At 31.6% G+C, this 18,906-nt stretch overlaps 1 protein-coding gene across 6 annotated transcripts in view; it reads right to left on the reverse strand.

The window, feature by feature from the left end:
- The window catches only part of LOC107451346 (latrophilin Cirl), a 266,378-nt gene that overhangs the window by 112,233 nt on the left and 135,239 nt on the right, over positions 1-18,906 (reverse strand). For all 6 annotated transcript variants that reach the window (XM_087157480.1, XM_087157483.1, XM_087157479.1 and 3 more), the window contains exon 6: positions 8,652-8,810. In XM_087157480.1, coding sequence (XP_087013606.1) covers positions 8,652-8,810 — 159 coding nt within the window. The remainder of the gene's footprint in view (positions 1-8,651; positions 8,811-18,906) is intronic.

The raw sequence follows: 18,906 nt of genomic DNA on the forward strand, positions 1-18,906 counted from the left end.
AAGAAATCGTAATTAGAAATATAGATTTTTAATAATACTATAAATTAGCAATATGGTACTTGCAACTAATTACATAGTCGAATCTAATCACGTGATTGAGCGTGTAGTGTTACAGTTAATGTTACAGCTTTAAGGATTAGGTACATTATCAGGCTGAATCTATTTTCCGTTCAGATTTAATTGAATAACTACAAGTGACGCACGTGGTGTGTGGTGAACCTGATTAGCTGAGCCACGCGTGACGTCGCTTGCAAATATCCAATCGTAATCGAACATCTAAGCATATACAACAAAAACTGTGATTTTGTGAGAAATATTTAAACGTTCAAATTGTAACTATTTTGGGTAGCAAATACTACTAAGGTAGCAGCGTTTATTGTGGAAAAAAAATTATAAATGAAAATTGTGTTCGAATATTTAAAAAAAAAATTTTTTTTTCATTCCCACAAAAAGTAATCTTATTTTACAGCAATTTTTGTTTCTCTCATCATGTTCGAACTCGATTACTTGCGATTCTGATAATAAAAGATTAGTTATATTTAACCCATGTGTCTTGGTGTATGGACTGTAACTAATAAAATCTAAACGCTGGAAGTTTTATATGAAATAACAGCACAGTAATTAAAACATAAAAATGAATTGGCCAATCCCAATTGTGTACTCTTAAACAAAACTAAACTTAAAAAGGATTAAAATTTCAGCTGAATAGCTTCTTTATTCCTATTAAAAAGGTATCAATAAAATTGAAGTAAATAACGAAAATGTGATAGATATAAAGGTTGTGCATAATAATATCATTAAAAAGAAATCGCGTCGAAAATTAATTTTCGAGACATTCCAACGGATTTATTCTCAAATTGTTTAATTGTAAACAGAAACTATCAAGCAAACAAACAAATTTTATCACACACTAAAATTAATTAAACTCGTTAAGAAGACAATCAAAAACGCAAGTTTAAGTTCAAAATTAGATAATTAAAAACTAAACAAATTCAGTCACTAATTACTGTAGATGCAATTCTTTAAAAGTAAACATAATTAAGTTCAGAATAAAACGCAGAAGAACGGCATAGCTTAAAGATCGTATTTTCTACAACCAGCAAAGCATTAACGCACGAAAAGTTAGACCTTATTAAAATGCGCCAAAACACACAACTACAAGAAGGAATATTAAAGTAAATATAAATTTGTTTACGGAAGAATCCTTGGCGTTTTTTAAAGATAGCCCAAAGTATCAAACGTAGCCAGTGGCTTTTGTTACAGAAATCTGCATAATCAAGTCAGTTTCTTACACTCTCAAATTTTTACACAACAAAATAGAATGATGTGCTATGTTTGCAAACTACGTGAGTTGCCATTTCCTAATGAATAAATATATTTATTTTTAGCATTTGCAGCAAAACAGAGAAAAAGACTTAGTCCTACAACAAATAGTCAAGGGTTATATATTCAAGAAATTATTTCAAGAAATAAACGTGTCAAGAGTAATTTTTCAGGAAAAATAAACTAAACCATTTCGATCAGCTATCAAATTTGATAAAATTTATTATATGATATTCTATTAGGGTGACAATTTTCTTTTTTATTGCCTTGCTCTGCGTGTGAAAAATATAAAATTAAAACATATGTTTTGGATGAGTGTCTTTTAACAAAATCATATTAATTTAACATAAATTCTAGTTGGGTTATATTTTTATTTGCGTGGTAATGAATCAAAAATTCGTTAGAAACAAATATTAATAAAAAAAATAGTTTGAACATTTTTTGTCCCGCAGTGGACTGATGGTTAAGTCACGGTTCCCAGCAGATCAGCGAAGTCAAGCATCACTGGCTGCGGTGGGTAACAACTTGGATTAGTTTGCTTAGGAATCGAGGGTGTGCGGTATTGGTCCTCGTTAAACTGTGCTACCGTAAAGTGCTAAGCTTTGCATGCAGGTCGTCGGGCTACCGAAGCGGTGGTGCCATCCCCTCTGCAGAGGATCAAAATTTTGATGGCATGTCTTCGGATCCTCCTCAGGGATGATTCCTAGACTGTCGCCAATAGCCCATTATGCAGCTCTAGTGTGGCGTAAATTAACTACAACAACAATTTTTTTTATTCAGTTCAAAATTACAAGGCTACGGAGTTGAATATTAGTAGTCGTAAACTTAAAAATTGGGTCAGCTATTCAACGACGGTTATAAAATAAAAATACATAGCAAATATTATAATAGTAAAGATTTAAATAGAGTTAAAATATGTATACCTACAATTATAGAATATTATATAATCATATTGATTATATAATATCAATGAAAAATATTTGAATAAAAAATTTAAATGTATCGAAACTTAAAAAATCTCAGCTTATATGTTTTAAAAAAAATTTTTAAAGCCTTTCATAGAGTATAAAAATAAATACTACGAATGCAACAACCAAAGATAGTGATATAATAAATTAGCTGACAAATAAAAGTACGAAAGAAAAAAAAGAATGTTCTAGCTGCTAGAAAATAAAGTACCTCAGATTCTTCAGGAAGACCTGCTGTTTTACGTCTTTTTTTAAAACTTCCTTTACAATTTAAGGGCTTCCCAGTCATTGTCATGGCCCCCCAGAACATTAGTATTCAAATGTTCAACTGAAAGGAAGACAACGATTAATTGTATTTGTATAAAATTCCAAACCTTTTCCCACTTTCTATTCATTGTGATTTTTGTTTCACTTCATTTATTCTACTTTTTTCCCAACTTCCTCGCAACAACTTCAAAAGCTTTGGCGGCACGTGGTAGGGAACAGGGTCATTATCGTTCGAGCTTCGCCTCAAACACCCCCTGAATAACGAAACACACAACATCGAATGTTTTTATTTATTCCATGCTTTTTTCAAAAGGGTCCATTCTTAGATTTAACGAAGAGAAGAAGGTATATGCTTGTTTGCGGATGGTTCTTGAGAATACGAAAATATTTGTATCTCTTTGCCTGACTTTAAAATTTTTCAAAGAAAAAGGTTGTTTTTTTTTCTAATGAACCACTAAAACATAGATGATTCTTATAAGAAATGCTTTATGTTAGATAAAATCCGGTAAAAATAAAAGAAATAATTAAAGTTTTCTTTCTCTTTTTTTACATTAAATTTATTGTGATCGTCCGGAGATTAAGCAACAGTTATAAATAATACCCAATGTTTAAGATCTATACAGATTTTGCTAGATGTCAGTAAAGAAGCATTCAAAAAAAAAATTCAACAACCCCGTTTAAGGAATAAAATATTATTTTTATGAAAATAGACATGCTGAATGCAGACATTTATCAGTATAATTGAGAAATAATAATATTAAACGAGAAAAAATATTTAACATTAAAGAATAGTGAAGACAAACATTTGCCAGTCTAAGTAAGAAATAGTGATATTTAAAAAAATAATCAATATTAACAACTTGCACAGGTTGACATTTGCCGGTGTAAGGCAAAAAGTAGTGAATTTATAAGAAAAATAAAATTACCATTCACAATCAATTTGCACATCTTATACACAGACATTTGCCAGTGGAAGTCAGAAATATTAATAATAACCGAAAAAAAAATTAACCAACATTTACCATCAATGAATACAATGAAAACATTTGCCGGACTAAGCAAGAAAGCGTGAAATTTAAAAAAAAAAAAATCAACATTCACCATTGCCCCCGTTAACATTAAAATCCTCCTTCAACATTTGCATATGTTGAAGGAAGAAATAAGTCAGAAAGTAGTCAGAAATAGTTATATTAAAAAAAAAAAAAAAAAAAAAAAAAAAGAATCAAGCGCAGGTTTGTTTAAGAAATATTTTGAACCTATACCAAAGTTATAAAGTAAATTTTAACCTTAACTAATTTTGGTTTATCACAGCAACATACATAAAATTAAATAAATTTGAATCATCATTGAAATTTAAAAAAATATTTTTAATCTGTCATCGACAGTTACAACCACAGGGGAATTCCTCCTCTTAATTTCCGCAGAAAAGCCATTACATTTATTTGTCCAGAACATACTCTGCCAACAAATACCTACCCGATTCCCCAACAGAAACAAACAACTTTGGATGTATCTTTCCCAAGCAAACATCCAGTCCTGGCTAACTGGCTTCTGGGGACAGCAGAAAGTAGATACGCTTTCTCAAACACTGATGGACCATCGCAAGCACTGCCAACTTATTAAGAGTCCCAGAACCCCAAAATGGAAATGGCCTGTTTATCAAACTCAGTACATAGGTCCAAGAATCCAGCTTATAAGAATATGGAAATGATTTATTCAAAACGTGGATTTCCAAAACTCCAGGAGCAGTTCGCATTGGCATAGCGTTCCCTTTATCCAATTACACTGGCATGCTTTTGAATGGGGGGGATTTTGGCAATATCTCGCTAACCGTTAGAAGGAATAATTCCAAAAGGAGCAGGTTATGTATTTCGTGAATTTTAAACAGTTCGGGATTAGATCGGAAGCTAGTGGGATATAAATATATGACTATTTCGCAAAAGCACAACTAGAACACATAGAACCGATCATTTAAGTCAGTAAATATGAGAAATTTGTTATTGAAATCCATTTGATAATATGCAGCAAATTAATGTTGGTAACAAATAGTTTCAACCCTTGGAGAACATTTTAGGAAATGTATAGTGTAAAATTTATACACAGCGACTAATTTAATTTGATTTGTAGTAAGCAAAATGAAAATTGTAGTTCGTAAATTAAAGCTGGATTTCGGATAGTCTAGCAGTAATTAATAAACCATTGAATGAATTTAGTGAAATTATATTCTTGACGTTAAAGCAAACAAGCAAGAAAAAAAGTCATAATTATTATTTATTTTCAAAACAGTAACAAATGCTTTAGAAATGATTCAAATTTTAATTTTATTCCTAAAGTTTGTATACAAATACTGATAGATATATAATAAAATATAAAAGTTTACAGCTAAAGTACTGGCACTTAAGTCGCCATTACTTTTTATCGTAAATTCAATATAAACTGCTGTTTGTAGAAAATGCAACACCATGAAGGAATCATCAGAATCAAATGAAATTCGCAGCAAATGTCAATTATAGGATATTATGCAAATTAATAAAGTTTCAGAGCCATCGCGCGTGCGTGGCGCGCGCAGCGCCCTCTGAATTGATGCTGAAAGCGTATAAATAAAGTGCTGTAGCGGGACGTTGAAAATAGTCTATGATTATTTGTTAGTGGCAAACGTTTAGTGAGACCTGAGTATGCCTCCACGACGGAAGAATAAGAAATTCAAGCAACTTACGGAGTTTGAACGAGGGAGGATAATCGGCCTTCGAGAAGGAGGATTTTCCTATCGCGCAATAGCAGCTCGTATGCAGCGGAACAGTTCCACAGTGATGCGAGTTTGGAAGCAGTGGACCGACGAGCACCGAACAACTCGAAAAACAGGCACTGGACGACAGAAGGTGACGTCAGAGCGCGATGATCGACACCTGCTCCGCATGGCGGTGAATGATCGCACAGCTTCCTCCAGGCAGCTGGCAGCACATTGGTCTACTGCTACAGGTGTACAATTGTCGGCTTCGTCAATTCGTCGTCGTCTGCTGCGCCGTGGATTGCGTGCAAGGGTGCCATTATACAGGATTCCCCTCACGGCGGATCATCGACGGCTGCGTCGGCAGTGGGCTCTTGAGCACAGAGACTGGCGAGCTGATTGGCACCAAGTTGTCTTTTCAGATGAATCACGCTTCAATTTGTGGACCCATGATGGCCGTGTTCGTGTTAGACGTTATGCCGGTCAACGCTGCCTTCCTGAGTGTATTATTGAACGACATAGTGGTCGAACACCCGGAGTTATGGTCTGGGGTGCGATTTCGTATCATGGACGATCCAATTTGATACGAATTGAGGGTAATCTCAATAGCAACAGATACGTCCGTGAAGTGCTACAGCCCGAAGTCGTTCCTTTCCTTCAAGGCATCCCTGGAGCTATCTTTCAGCAGGATAATGCACGCCCACATGTTGCGCGGACTGTTAGAGACTTCTGTTCAGCACAACGCATGCAACTTCTTCCTTGGCCTGCTTATTCGCCGGATATGTCGCCTATTGAGCACGTGTGGGATATGGTTGGTCGGCGTCTCACTCGTGATCCGCGTCCTGCAGTTTCCAAAGACGAACTTTGGTTGCGCATACAAGCGATATGGAATTCTCTTCCTCAAGCAGATATTCAACATCTGTTTGACTCCATGCCACGTCGTATAGCAGCACTTATTGCAGCGCGTGGTGGCTGCACCAAATACTGATTTCGGACGCTTAATTTGTTTCTTTTGTTTTGAAAATTTCATCATTTATTTGTATCAGTACAAGTCGTTTCTGCATTAAATTTCATTTGATTCTGATGATTCTTTCATGGTGTTGCATTTTCTACAAACAGCAGTTTATGTTGTAAAAATTTAGAACATTAGTGAAAAAATATTTGGCCATCACCGAGATCTCAACCGAAGAAACACGTTTAACAAGCTAATCTCTGAACCATCAAGTACTAAAATACTGGACAGTTTTAAAATTAGATAAACTGTTTTAGAAACTCATTTTATGGCCCGAGAGCTAACTATAAAACTCAAAATTCGACTAACATAATCATTGAAACAAACTGTCCTAAAATAGAATCAATTTTTGACTATAACTGATTACCATGAAACCAGAACTAACATTTACTGTAGATCAATCTATTTTTTAGCTAATATTGATTACTAATACCATTGGAACTAATGCTGCCATTTTCTTTATATAGACCTTAGTTTTGACTAATATTAGTTACTGTTGAAGCTAGAACTCATTTTTCATAGATGGATCTACTTCTGACTAATATTGATAACTATTGAAACTAAAACTTATTTTCTTATCAACTGTAGATCAATCGATTTTTGGATATTATAGATAACCAATACCATTGAAACCAAAACAGCCATTTTCTGTACACAAGACTTTATTGTTGAAACTAAAAGACTACTTATTGAAACTAAAAGACTAACTGTTGAAACTAAAAGACTAATTGTTGAAGCTAAAAGACTAATTGTTGAAACTAAAAGACTAATTGTTGAAACTAAAAGACTAATTGTTGAAACTAAAAGACTAATTGTTGAAACTAAAAGACTAATTGTTGAAACTAAAAGACTAATTGTTGAAACTAAAACTGACATTTTTTGTAGATCGATCTACTTATGGCCAATATTTATTACCATTTAAACTAAAACTGACGTTTTTATACATTAATCTACCTTGATTGTCATTGAAGTTCTTAAGAAAAATCTTGCAACTCTTTAAAAAAAATTACTCAAGTTGCCTTCACGCAGAATCTGGAGGAAGGGAGATCCAGAGTTTTCATTAGGAAGTCTGGAGCAGTTTGTCAAAGGGTGTGGGAAGCAATGGGAATAATAATGAACGCGCATTTATTGAGCTATTAAGCAGCAGTAGCCTAGAACAAACACTTGGCCATAGCCGCTCTAAACAGAGTATGTTTATCTACACACCCCCACTGGGCTTAATTCATTTGAGGCTAGCTGTATTAATGCCCCGCAGGACAGGCTATATAAACTCCTAGTTTCTTGTTTATGTAGTAAGAGGATTGGAACTTTTTCATCTTGCCCGCCATATTGCAGGAAAAGAGAACCACATTACCATTTCTGATTGGATGTACTCGGATGCAGGGGAGCAATCCCAGGAGTGGCCCACATCACCTGGGGCCTACTAAAACTGGTAGGGGGCGCCGCCGGGAAATTACTGTAATTGCTTTCAAAAGCCACCAACAGATCGCAGTACAAGCCCCCCTGTTCGAATTCCCTGAGGGGCAAGGGGGAGTTCGAAAAGTTCGAACTGGATAAATATATCTGTAAGGAACATGCATAAATAATGACTTTATAGCCTAGTAAAAAAACGATGAGACCATTAGTTGCAATGCAGCAACTGTAAAAAAACTGAACTGCAATTCGCATCTAGCTTCTGAATTCTAATCCCATAGGAGCACGTTAGATTTGTTAGCAATTTTCGTTAAATCAAAGGAGGGGGGAAAAATAATAGCGGGAATGGTCGGGTGGAACTCAATTTTAAAACAGAAACAAAGATTCTGTCAAACACTTTGGAATAATTTTTAATTCTTAAAATCGAACAAAGCAGATTCGAAAGCTTCAAACTAAAGAAGATAATTGAAAAGGAAACAGATGGTACCAAAAAAAAAAAAACCTTCAAATCAACTTATCTGCGGATGTGTAAGACTAAATTCGAAAATACAATGAATATGAAACTTAGAGTATATCTATGAAAATAACTGTGTCAATTGGCTATTCGCTATCACAATAAAATCGTTATAAATTTAATGACTGAAAGAAAAGTTAGTGATAAATATGCTTACGATTGAGAAATTATGTAGCTCTTTTTCTATAAAATTATTTTGCATTTATCAAGCAGATTAACACTTTCAAAAATTTAACTTTGTGTCAATTACACGCTATAATTTTCAAATATTGTCGAAACAAGCATATATCTATCAAAATAATTGTGTCAAGCAGAGTATTAATTATCTGTTCCATTTGCTACCGTAACGGAATTGTCATAAATTTAATGACTGCAAAGACAAGTTTATAATAAATATGTTTAGACTCTGCAGTTCTTTTTACTTACCAAAGGCTCCATTCGGGCATTTGTGAACGGCCACATGTCCAGCTCTGGTCCAATTCCAGAAGAAACCTCGAGACTCAGTAGGATAACAGGACATAGTATTGTGAATGTCTTCTTCTCGATTCTCCGGACTCCATCGAGACAGGTGGACGGTTGATGGTTCTGAGAAGAAATAAAAAAACAAATAAATAAAAAATAAAAATAAAAAGCAGTCATAAATATGTCAACAAGCATAAATTGGGTAAAATATATGCATAGTTCATTTAGAATAAATATCCCATGACAAAAAAAAGCATATTCTTCCATATAAAAATTACATCGTAAAATTTTAAACAGTGAATTTTACAGTCTAAAGTTAATACAAAGCTAGAACGATTACCAACAGATTTGTATCGGGTAACCTTACATCATTACATCAACTGCTTGATGCTAGGTAAAGATGCACTAATCTAAAGCATTGATAATTGAAAGTAGTGTAGCTATTTGTGAATGCCAATGCAATTATTAGTCTATTAACAGATTGGTTGGCCTTCATGCGTCGAACTCTGATGTGCCATTTAAGAATGCTTAGTGCTAACCTAAGTAGCATTCTTAGATGGCACACCAGAGTATCAGAAGGCCAACAAATACTTCCTAAATAGGATAATAATTACATTTGCATTCATCAATGACAACATTAATTTCAATTTTCAATGCTTCAGATTAGTGCTTCTTTAGCATCAAGCAGTGCTTCATTAGCATCAGATTAGTGTATCAAGTAGTTTATTCATGGTGATTGTTCAAACTTTGTATTAGAACTTACTTAGGTTAGCAATTAGCATTAATACTCAAACATTGACGCGCGCTTTTTGTGAACATTAAAACGATTAGCACTTGAAGCTCTGGTTTTATCGATCTACATTAGTTGTGACTCTCATATGTGATATTTCTAATGCTACTATTGGTAACAATTTATTACAAAGATTTAAAATTATCACTAGCTTTAAGTTAAAGACAATGAACTTCGTAGAGTAATTGCATCACCTAAGAGTAGTCATAACTACAATAGCCAGGCGGCATTTATTTCCTGTTATATCCAAACCATAATCTGAGTTCTTAACTTCATTGCCTTATTTCATCAAATGCTCATCACTAACAAAAACTAGAAAAAAAAATTAAAACACACACAAAAAAAACATCACTCCAATCGGAAACCAACATTTTCACACACAAAAAAAAAGTTTTCCAGATAAGTTAAGAAAAAGGAGGTGGGGGGACCCAGAAATAAACCGTAATTAAAAGCTAATAAAGTCATCTCGCTTCCCAATCTTGTTATCAACATCCTTGGCTTGGTCAATGACAAGACTTAGCACTTTTCCTGTTTTTCCCAAAGTTCGTAATTGTTTTGACCGATCCACAAGTCCTGTCAAGTCCTTTTTTCTAACATTCTTTTGTCCTTCATACGGCTTAGAAAGGGCGTGGGGGGTATGAGTCTTATCCCTTTAACGCCTGTAATGTCTTATAACTTTTACTTCTCTTTTTATCCTTGCTCTTTTCTTGTCCAATGAGCTTTCACTGAAATTAGTGAAGTTTAGTTGTTTTTCTCGGCAATACTTCGTTTTTAGGTTTAAGAAAAAGTTGGGATTAAATTAATGTCACTTGTCGCATTAATAAATGATAAACTAGTTTAATTTTAGAAATTTTTAAAAGGATCAACTTCTCCTTTCTGTCAATTTTCTATTAAGATTTATTTAAGCATTTTTAAATGCAAGTTTGGTTTATTGTAGTATTATTTTTCATTACACTAAGCTAGTATTATTTTCCAGTATTAGTATTATCAATACTGATAATATTATCACTGCAATCCTTTTATTAGTACTACTATTGGAATTGTATCAAATTAATTAGTATTATCTGTGTTATTTTTTAATTAATTAGGCTTGGTTAGGTTAGCACGAGTTTGGAAGAAAAAAATAAACATCCTTTAGAAGAAAAATGTAATTTAAAGAAAACATATATAAAATAATAAAAATCTCTCTCCCACAGAAGGAAAAGCATATAAAATTACATTTATTTATCAAATTATTTTTTCAATAAAATTAAACGAAATTATAAAATAAAATTTTCATAAATGAACTACAAAAAACATTTTTCGAAGATTTTTCACGGTTTGCTTATTAAATTCATTAACATAATGACTATTTTAAATAGCTTACACTTTCTCCAACAAAATAATAAATAAATATTTATAAGGACGTCCATAAATAAAATAATTTCGAGCTTAATAAAAATTACATCTCGATGTTCTCAGTTTAATAAAAAAGAGCAACTTATAATTGATAAACATCATTTAAGAATATAAAACAAAAATTCGCGAATGAAACAATGGTTAAATAAGAAAATACGAGTATGATTTAACAGGTGAATGCAAATCTGTTTACCAAACAACGGAAATTCTCAAAAATATTTGTTGTTGAAAAAAAAAATAATTACAAAAGCGGCAAATTCATTAAGTAAAAATGTAATTTCAGTCAAAACGCAAATCGAGAAATGAGCTTTTTAATGACAGATAGGAAGATCATTAGCATTATGAAATACCATTATCAAAATTATGAAAGTGCATTCTTCGGATAAATAAGAAAACGACAAAAAAGGCAGGAGCAATATTAAAATTTGATAAATGATTGGACAATCGCATATTTCTGCCGATTACGTATGTTTTCGGTTTAAGGGTTCAATGCGCTTCAGAATAAACGATAAAAAAAATCGAAATAGATTCGGAATTTATAAGTATAGGAGTTCGATAAAAGATATCGATTATAAAAGAACATTTTATTGTCTTTACAGAAGAGATGCAATTTCATTAATGATCTGGAATAGCATTGTTACTTAATAGCAAAGCCATTCTGAATTTTTTAATACAGAATATTTCAACAATATGAAAAGATTTTACTTGAAATAAAATGCAATTTATTTATACTTAAATATTCACAAAGCCATAGAAGGAATAAAAGTTGCATGAGTTTTCATAAAACCATAGAAGGAAGAAAAGTTGCATGAGTTTTCCTAAGCCATAGAGTAGAAAAGTTTTCTTAAAACCATGGAGTAGAAAAGTTGCAAAATATTTTTTTGTAGGACACATATCTTAAGTAATGCTCTTTAATCACTCCATTAAGAAATTGTAAAGCCAATCATAATTTTATAATACCGAGTGTTTCACCGATAAAAAGATTTAAACTGGAAATAAATTACAGTTCATTAATACTAAAACTTTCATAAAACCAGAGAGAAGAAAAGCTGCAAAAAATTTTACTAAACCATAGAATGGAAAAGCAAAAGTTTTCATAAAACCATAATGTAGGAAAGTTATATCATTAAACCATGAAAACTTTAAGAAAAATGCAATAAAATAAATCATCCTCTACGAGAAGAATGCTTTTTTTTTTCAAAATTAAAAATATTAAAAAATAAACACCAATCTCTTTTTCACAAAAAAACAAGCATATGTAGGAAAGTTGCAAAAGTCTTCATAAAATCATAGAGCAGAAAAGTTGCAAAAGTTTTCATAAGACCATAGAGTAAAAAATCAATATAGCAACTGTTTAAAGAAACGAAAAACATACTAACAACAAAAAGAGTTACAAACATACTAACAACAAAAATATTTAAACTGGAAATATATTACAGTTCATTAATACTGAAGCTTTCATAAAACCAGAGAGTAGAAAAGCTGCAAAAATTTTAATGGAGCTACAAAATGGAAAGTTGCATAAGTTTTCATAAAACCATAAAGTAGGAAAGTTACATCAGTAATCCATGGAAACTTTAAGAAAAATGCAATAAAATAAGTCATCCTCTACGAGAAAAATGCTTTTTTTTTTTTTCAAAATTAAAAATATTAAAAAATAAACACCAATCTCCTTTTCACAAAAAAAACAAGCATATGTCGGAAAGTTGCAAAAGTCTTCATAAAACCATAGAGTAGAAAAGTTGCAAAAGTTTTGATAAAACCATAGAGTAAAAAATCAATATAGCAACTGTTTAAAGAAACGAAAAACATCACCAACAACAAAATGAGTTGCAAACAACGTATGTTGAAATATTTAGTTAGCAAGCATATGTAGGAAAGTTGCAAAAGTCTTCATAAAATCATAGAGTAGAAAAGATACAAAAGATCATATAAGACCATAGAGTAAAAAATCAATATAGCAACTGTTCAAAGAAACGAAAAATATCACCAACAACAAAAAGAGTTAGAAACAACGTATGTTAAAATATTTATTTAACCTTCTTCTAAAAATCATCGATATCTACGACCAATAACGGATAATAATATCCACCATTTCTCTCTCTTATCTAATGTCTAGATATGATATATACGTTAAATACGATTATCACCATTTTTCCCGGTCAACGTTAAAGGCTTACGCAATTCTCCTCTAACGTAATTTGATAGCCGTACACACTCCAGATACTATCTCGCAAGAAACCTATAGACAGAGAAAGCACTAGAGATGAAAGATTTAATAGGAATAGAGATAATGGACGGTCCTAATCTGCTACTTACACCCTCTCACGGCTCTTTTGTCTTCGAAAAGAGAAACATGTACGGACATGTTTGCTTAATGCTTTAAAATAAATACACGCGCTTAGGACGTAAGTTTAAAGGATTTACTGCCAGAAAGGGAAAAATAAAGTTTTATTTCTTTTCTGACATTGTTGTATAGTAAATAAAGCTGTATATAGAGGTTAATGGCTATGGTTGGGCTATCTAAAAATATTTCGAAAATAAACATTGTATTTTGGCCAGATGAGGATTTCTTTTCGCTATTTAATCTTTATAAAGTAATTTTTATTGTTTGCTTTAATTATTTTATTTTATTTTATGGCCGTGCTGAAAAGATACAAACGTAAATAGAACTTGAAATACATATTATTTGCATAGGATAAATTGGAATAAGTATATCAAGTTTTGTATTGCCTAAAAATCTAACATAAGTACGTGTAATTTTATTTATGCACGATTTTTCATAAGCAGATTAAATTATTTAAACTTATTTTCACTTTTTTTTTTGAAATTATTTTTTTATAGAATAATTCATGTTTTTATGCATTGCTTCATTTTTTCCTTACTTATTTTCATGTATTGCTTTATATTTTTCATGAATTGCTTAATATACTTACATGTATTGTTTTGTTTTACATGTATTCTGATATTTCCATGCGTATATTTATATGCATTACTTCACAGTTATAATGTGCTGTTTTAGTTATTTTTAATTTAATTTAAATTTTTTTCCAGTTAATATTTTTTTATTACTATTTCGTACTTTTCATACGCTGCCTAGGTCTTTTTTTCCCTTCATGTCACGCCATGGTTTTGTGGTAATGTCATAAGTCTTGTAATTGGTTTTCTCTAGTACGAATAAGACTTGATGCATATCTGAAGTCTATACAATCAATATAACTTTGATTGAGAAGCGATATTGTGCACGCACCCACCGCACTACACGCACCCACCAAAAGACTGATGCAAAAATATCTCCAACGGTAGACAAATCATGGGTTTGAGTCCTTGCGTCTCGGGCTAACCATGGATGGTTTTTCGGATAAGTTTCATCAAAAAGTTTTCCACGAAAGTCACTTTGTTTCAATGCTTGATTCACGAGTTCGATTATTTTCAAAGTTTGGTTCAAAATTACTAGGCTACGAAGTTCACCTTGATTCAAGAATGCTTGATTCACGAATTGGATTATCTTCAATGTTTGGCTCAAAATTACTAGGCTACGAAGTTCACCTTGATTCAAGAATGCTTGATTCACGAATTGGATTATCTTCAATGTTTGGCTCAAAATTACTAGGCTACGAAGTTCACCTTGATTCAAGAATGCTTGATTCACGAATTGGATTATCTTCAATGTTTGGCTCAAAATTACTAGGCTACGAAGTTTATCTTGATTCAAGAATGCTTGATTCACGAATTGGATTATCTTCAATGTTTGGCTCAAAATTACTAGGCTACGAAGTTCACCGTTGGTAGCCGCAAACCTTAAAATAGGCAAACTGTTCAAAGCCAGTTATAAAATAATCAAGTAAACAACTTAATCCTTCAATTTCTTTTATGCGTGACTATGTGTCAAAGTTGATCATATAATTCTCATTCCTTCACTAAAATAAAATTTTTTGACTCAAACTATGTTTGAAACAGTAAATACCAGAATTAAAAATTGTATTTAAAAAAAAAATCAATTATTAGCGCAATAGCCATGAATTACACAAAACATTCCAGAATACTTCTCTTGCCCTCGAATTACAATCGCAAATATCCAGATGCACTTCTTTATAAAGCAACAAAAATTCCTTATTTTATATTCCGAACAGGAAACAGTGTGAAAAGAAAGCTATGCGTAATGTTGCGGATAAAAGGGAACTTAGCGGACTAAGTCATGAAAGAAAGTACGTTAAAATAAACAACAGTTGTTGCACTTTTTACCTCTCTTGCATTCTCAAATAACATACAAAAGAATGAGAAAAGCGGGGAAAAAATAGTTCCACAGCCATCTTATGATTTCCATTCGCCAGAACAGTTTCTTAAGTTATGATTAACGATTTATTCTTTGTATGTATTGCCAGACATGAAAGAAGGCATGTTTGTGGGTGTATATATTCTATAAATACACCCCAATTTAACCCCTTCTAAAGAAATGTGAGAAAAAAAGGTAGATATTTATAGCTGTAATGCTTCCCAGTGAACATTGAAACTTCTTCGCCAAAAAATTTATGTTTTACAAAAACCAGATAGATTTCATTTTTTTCTCTCTTTCTGTTTGCAGGTCTGAACACGTTCAAAAAAAAAAGAAGAAAAACATATCCTAAACTTTTTTTTCCTGGTCTTCGTGCAAGATTATTTTCCCTTCGTACAACTCCTTATGATTTCCTCCCTCCCCCCTTTCTTTTCATGATTATTAACGTTAAAGCAAGGTATAAGGAGTGCATGTATTTCCTTACGCAAAAAGAAAGTGGCACGCAATTTGAAATAGGGTGGGGAAGGAATTCGAATATATTTTACTCAGCAAATCTCCTTTTTTTTTCTTTCTTCAGAGTCTATGTGATCATAAAAAAGTAAAGTAAAAGTTGAATTGAAAAACTTTTATTATTAAGAAAAGATAAATTTTCTTTCTCAACTACCATCACTAAGCAATGGATTCTCAATATGTCAAATACTGCACCAGACACATGAACCATCAGACTCAGATTAAATGAAAAACTTTCTGCAAACACAAAATCTTAATTAAAAAAACTTTCTGCAAGCAATTGATTAACTCTTGTTAACAAGTTTCAACCTTTTCGTCATCACCTCACTTTGGTTAAATTTGTTTGAAAATGTTTTGATTTTTATAAAACTCTATATTGATTCATACCACAGGGTAAAATTTGGTAAAAAAAAAACCAAAAAAGCTGAAAATTGAAATCCATAAATGTTATATGCAATGAAAAAATACCTGAATTTTGAGCAAGAAGTAAATGTAGTCATATTCATTTTCAATTGCGTAGAAAAGTGAATGTAGGAAGCACATCATTTTGGCTAAATTTGTTTAAAAATGTTTTGATTTTTATAGAACTGTATATTGATTCAAACCACTGGAATAAGTTTGATAAAAAACCAAAAAAGCTGAAAATAGAAATCCAAAAATGTTATGTGCAGTGAAAAATTATCTAAATTTTAAACAAGTAAAAAATGAATGTAGGAAGCATTTTCATTGTGAATCGCGTAAAAAAGGAAATGTAGGAAGCACCTCATTTTGGCCAAATTTGTTTGAAAATGTTTTGATTTTTATAAAACAGTATATTGATTCAAACCACTGGAATAAGTTTGGTAAAAAACCAAAAAAGCTGAAAATAGAAATCCAAAAATGTTATGTGCAATAAAAAAATACCTGAATTTTGATTCTAGATTTTTTTTTAAATTATTTGAAATTGATAAAAATGATTGATAGCTTCTTAAATTGCTTGAAATCGGTTAATGTATTAATACATTTATTAACAGATTTATTTATTTAAAATTATCGTAAAACACACTATCAGAAAAACGAATATTATTTTAATAATAAACAGGGGCATTAAAATGCATAGTACCCATAAAAATTATTATTCCAAATTGAGAAAATGCTCAAAAAAAAAATTTTAAAAAATACTTGCACGTTTTTGGGTAAACTTGGTTAAACTAGCTTCTAAGGCACCATATAAAATTTTTAATCCATTCTCCAATAAAATTCTGTTTCAAAAAATAAAATTATGACGTCATAAAATAAAAAGTAAATGAATATTTTAAGCTACCAATCAGGTCTGAAAACCTTAATTGCGCAATGATGACGCTGATAAAGTTGCCAGGCATAAGCGAATAAATAAAGGCCAAAAAGTGGACTCTACCGTACCATATCAGATCCCGAGATAATGAAAACGACATAATATCTCATAAATAAGCATCATCTACTAAAAAATGAAGGAAATATATTCTTCCCTTACTTAATTTCTTGTTATCAAGCTCGTTTTACGACTATTCTTCCACAAGCATGCAATAAAATATCGCCAACAAGATCCATGCTGTTTCGTCTGGCTATCAACAAGAGCATCTTCCAACTATTTTTTTGTGTGTCGCCAAAAAAGGACAGATTTAATGCCACGCTAATAAACTCCTCAAGAAATAAAAAAAAAGTTTAATGTCCACGTTTTCTTCCGACTCTTCCTTTAAACTAGGCCCCTGCAGCCTACTTCAGGCTTCCACAGGTCAGCAACCACATTAAAAGTGTGGTATTTATAACCCTTGTCACTCAAAACCCTTTAATGCCGAAATAGATGGCACCCTTAAAGGCCGAAATCTGTTGCTCATTTTACAAAAGCCAACGCCTCATAAACGGCGACATTATCAGACGAAATTTACGCTTCTCGACCCCCTTGGCTCTAAATCTAAGACATTTTAAACTTTTTCTTCGCCAGTATCTCTTCTCACCATATAAATTCTTGCTGCCAGTGATGACCAATTTCTCTTTCAAGCCAAAAAGGCTGCCATTATTAGTTAATAGGGACTTAAAAAAACTTTTGTAAAAGTTTTTTTTCCTTCTTATTTTGCACATTGATTTATGACCACCATCTTTTTTTATGGCTTCAGTAAGCGATAATGATGGCTTCCACTTTTTACGAGTAATTTAATTTTTTTAGCGCCGTAATTCATATTGGCTTACATAATTACAATAACTAATTTTATGGTATAGTTTCTGCACAAAGAAAGGTTAAGTGTATGTCTAAAAAATTTATGCCTTTACATCGTTGACGGGAAAAAAAGGAAATAAAAATATATTTTTTAACCTGAACATTTGAGGAATAGAGAAAAAATTGTTCTAATGAAATTATGCCAGTATGATTTATTGTTATTATATAATTCATACTGGCATAATATGAATGAAAATTATAATAAAAATACCATATTGGTATAGGGCGAAATAAGGAAAATTCACAACTGGCCAGTTATTTTTGACAGTGGTCACTTTTTCCAAAAATAGAAAATCTTTAGCGATTAAATATTAAGCGAAAATACTATATGGAATTTTCTTTTTTGAGGGGAGAAAAGGTCGAAAAGAGAATATTTTCTACAGAAATATTTAAAGGTTCAATTAATTCTAATGAAACATATTGTTTCAGGAGTATTTCGATTCAAAAGGTCTTTTTGCAATCGCAAGCTTATGAATGATTTTTTTTTTTTTAAAGTATTTAAAATAATCAATGAAATTACATTGGCAAATGGACTTTAAAAAATTCATTTTAAAAAAAGTAACAACAGAAAGGTTAAGAAAACAAATATGAAATAAATTGAATTTAAATTTTGAAAGAAAATTGAGTGACGTATGCACAAAAATGCTATTGAAGATTCCAAAGTCAGTGATTTCTGCAGCCTTCATTTAATCAAAAAAAAAAAAAAAAAAATTGAACCACTTCAATCAATTGCAAAAATTCTTTTACTCATAATAATTTAAAAAAATAAAACTTGTAATAATAATGCAATGCTACGTTTTTCTAAAATGTTGACAATTCCACAGTTATATTTCGTGAGAATTATATTTCGTAATATATAATGCATTTTAATACATAACTTACACTTTTATGCAATCATTCGTCTGTATACGGTCAAATCAATAAATAAAAAACGTTACGAATTATGATTGACTCTCACACTATTTCGAATCAGAACCAACAAAACACGTTTAATAGTTTCAAATATCAG

This window comes from Parasteatoda tepidariorum, chromosome 2 (genome assembly GCF_982258835.1).
Source record: "Parasteatoda tepidariorum strain Cologne lab strain chromosome 2, Ptep-v5.0, whole genome shotgun sequence".
NCBI lineage: Eukaryota > Metazoa > Arthropoda > Arachnida > Araneae > Theridiidae > Parasteatoda > Parasteatoda tepidariorum.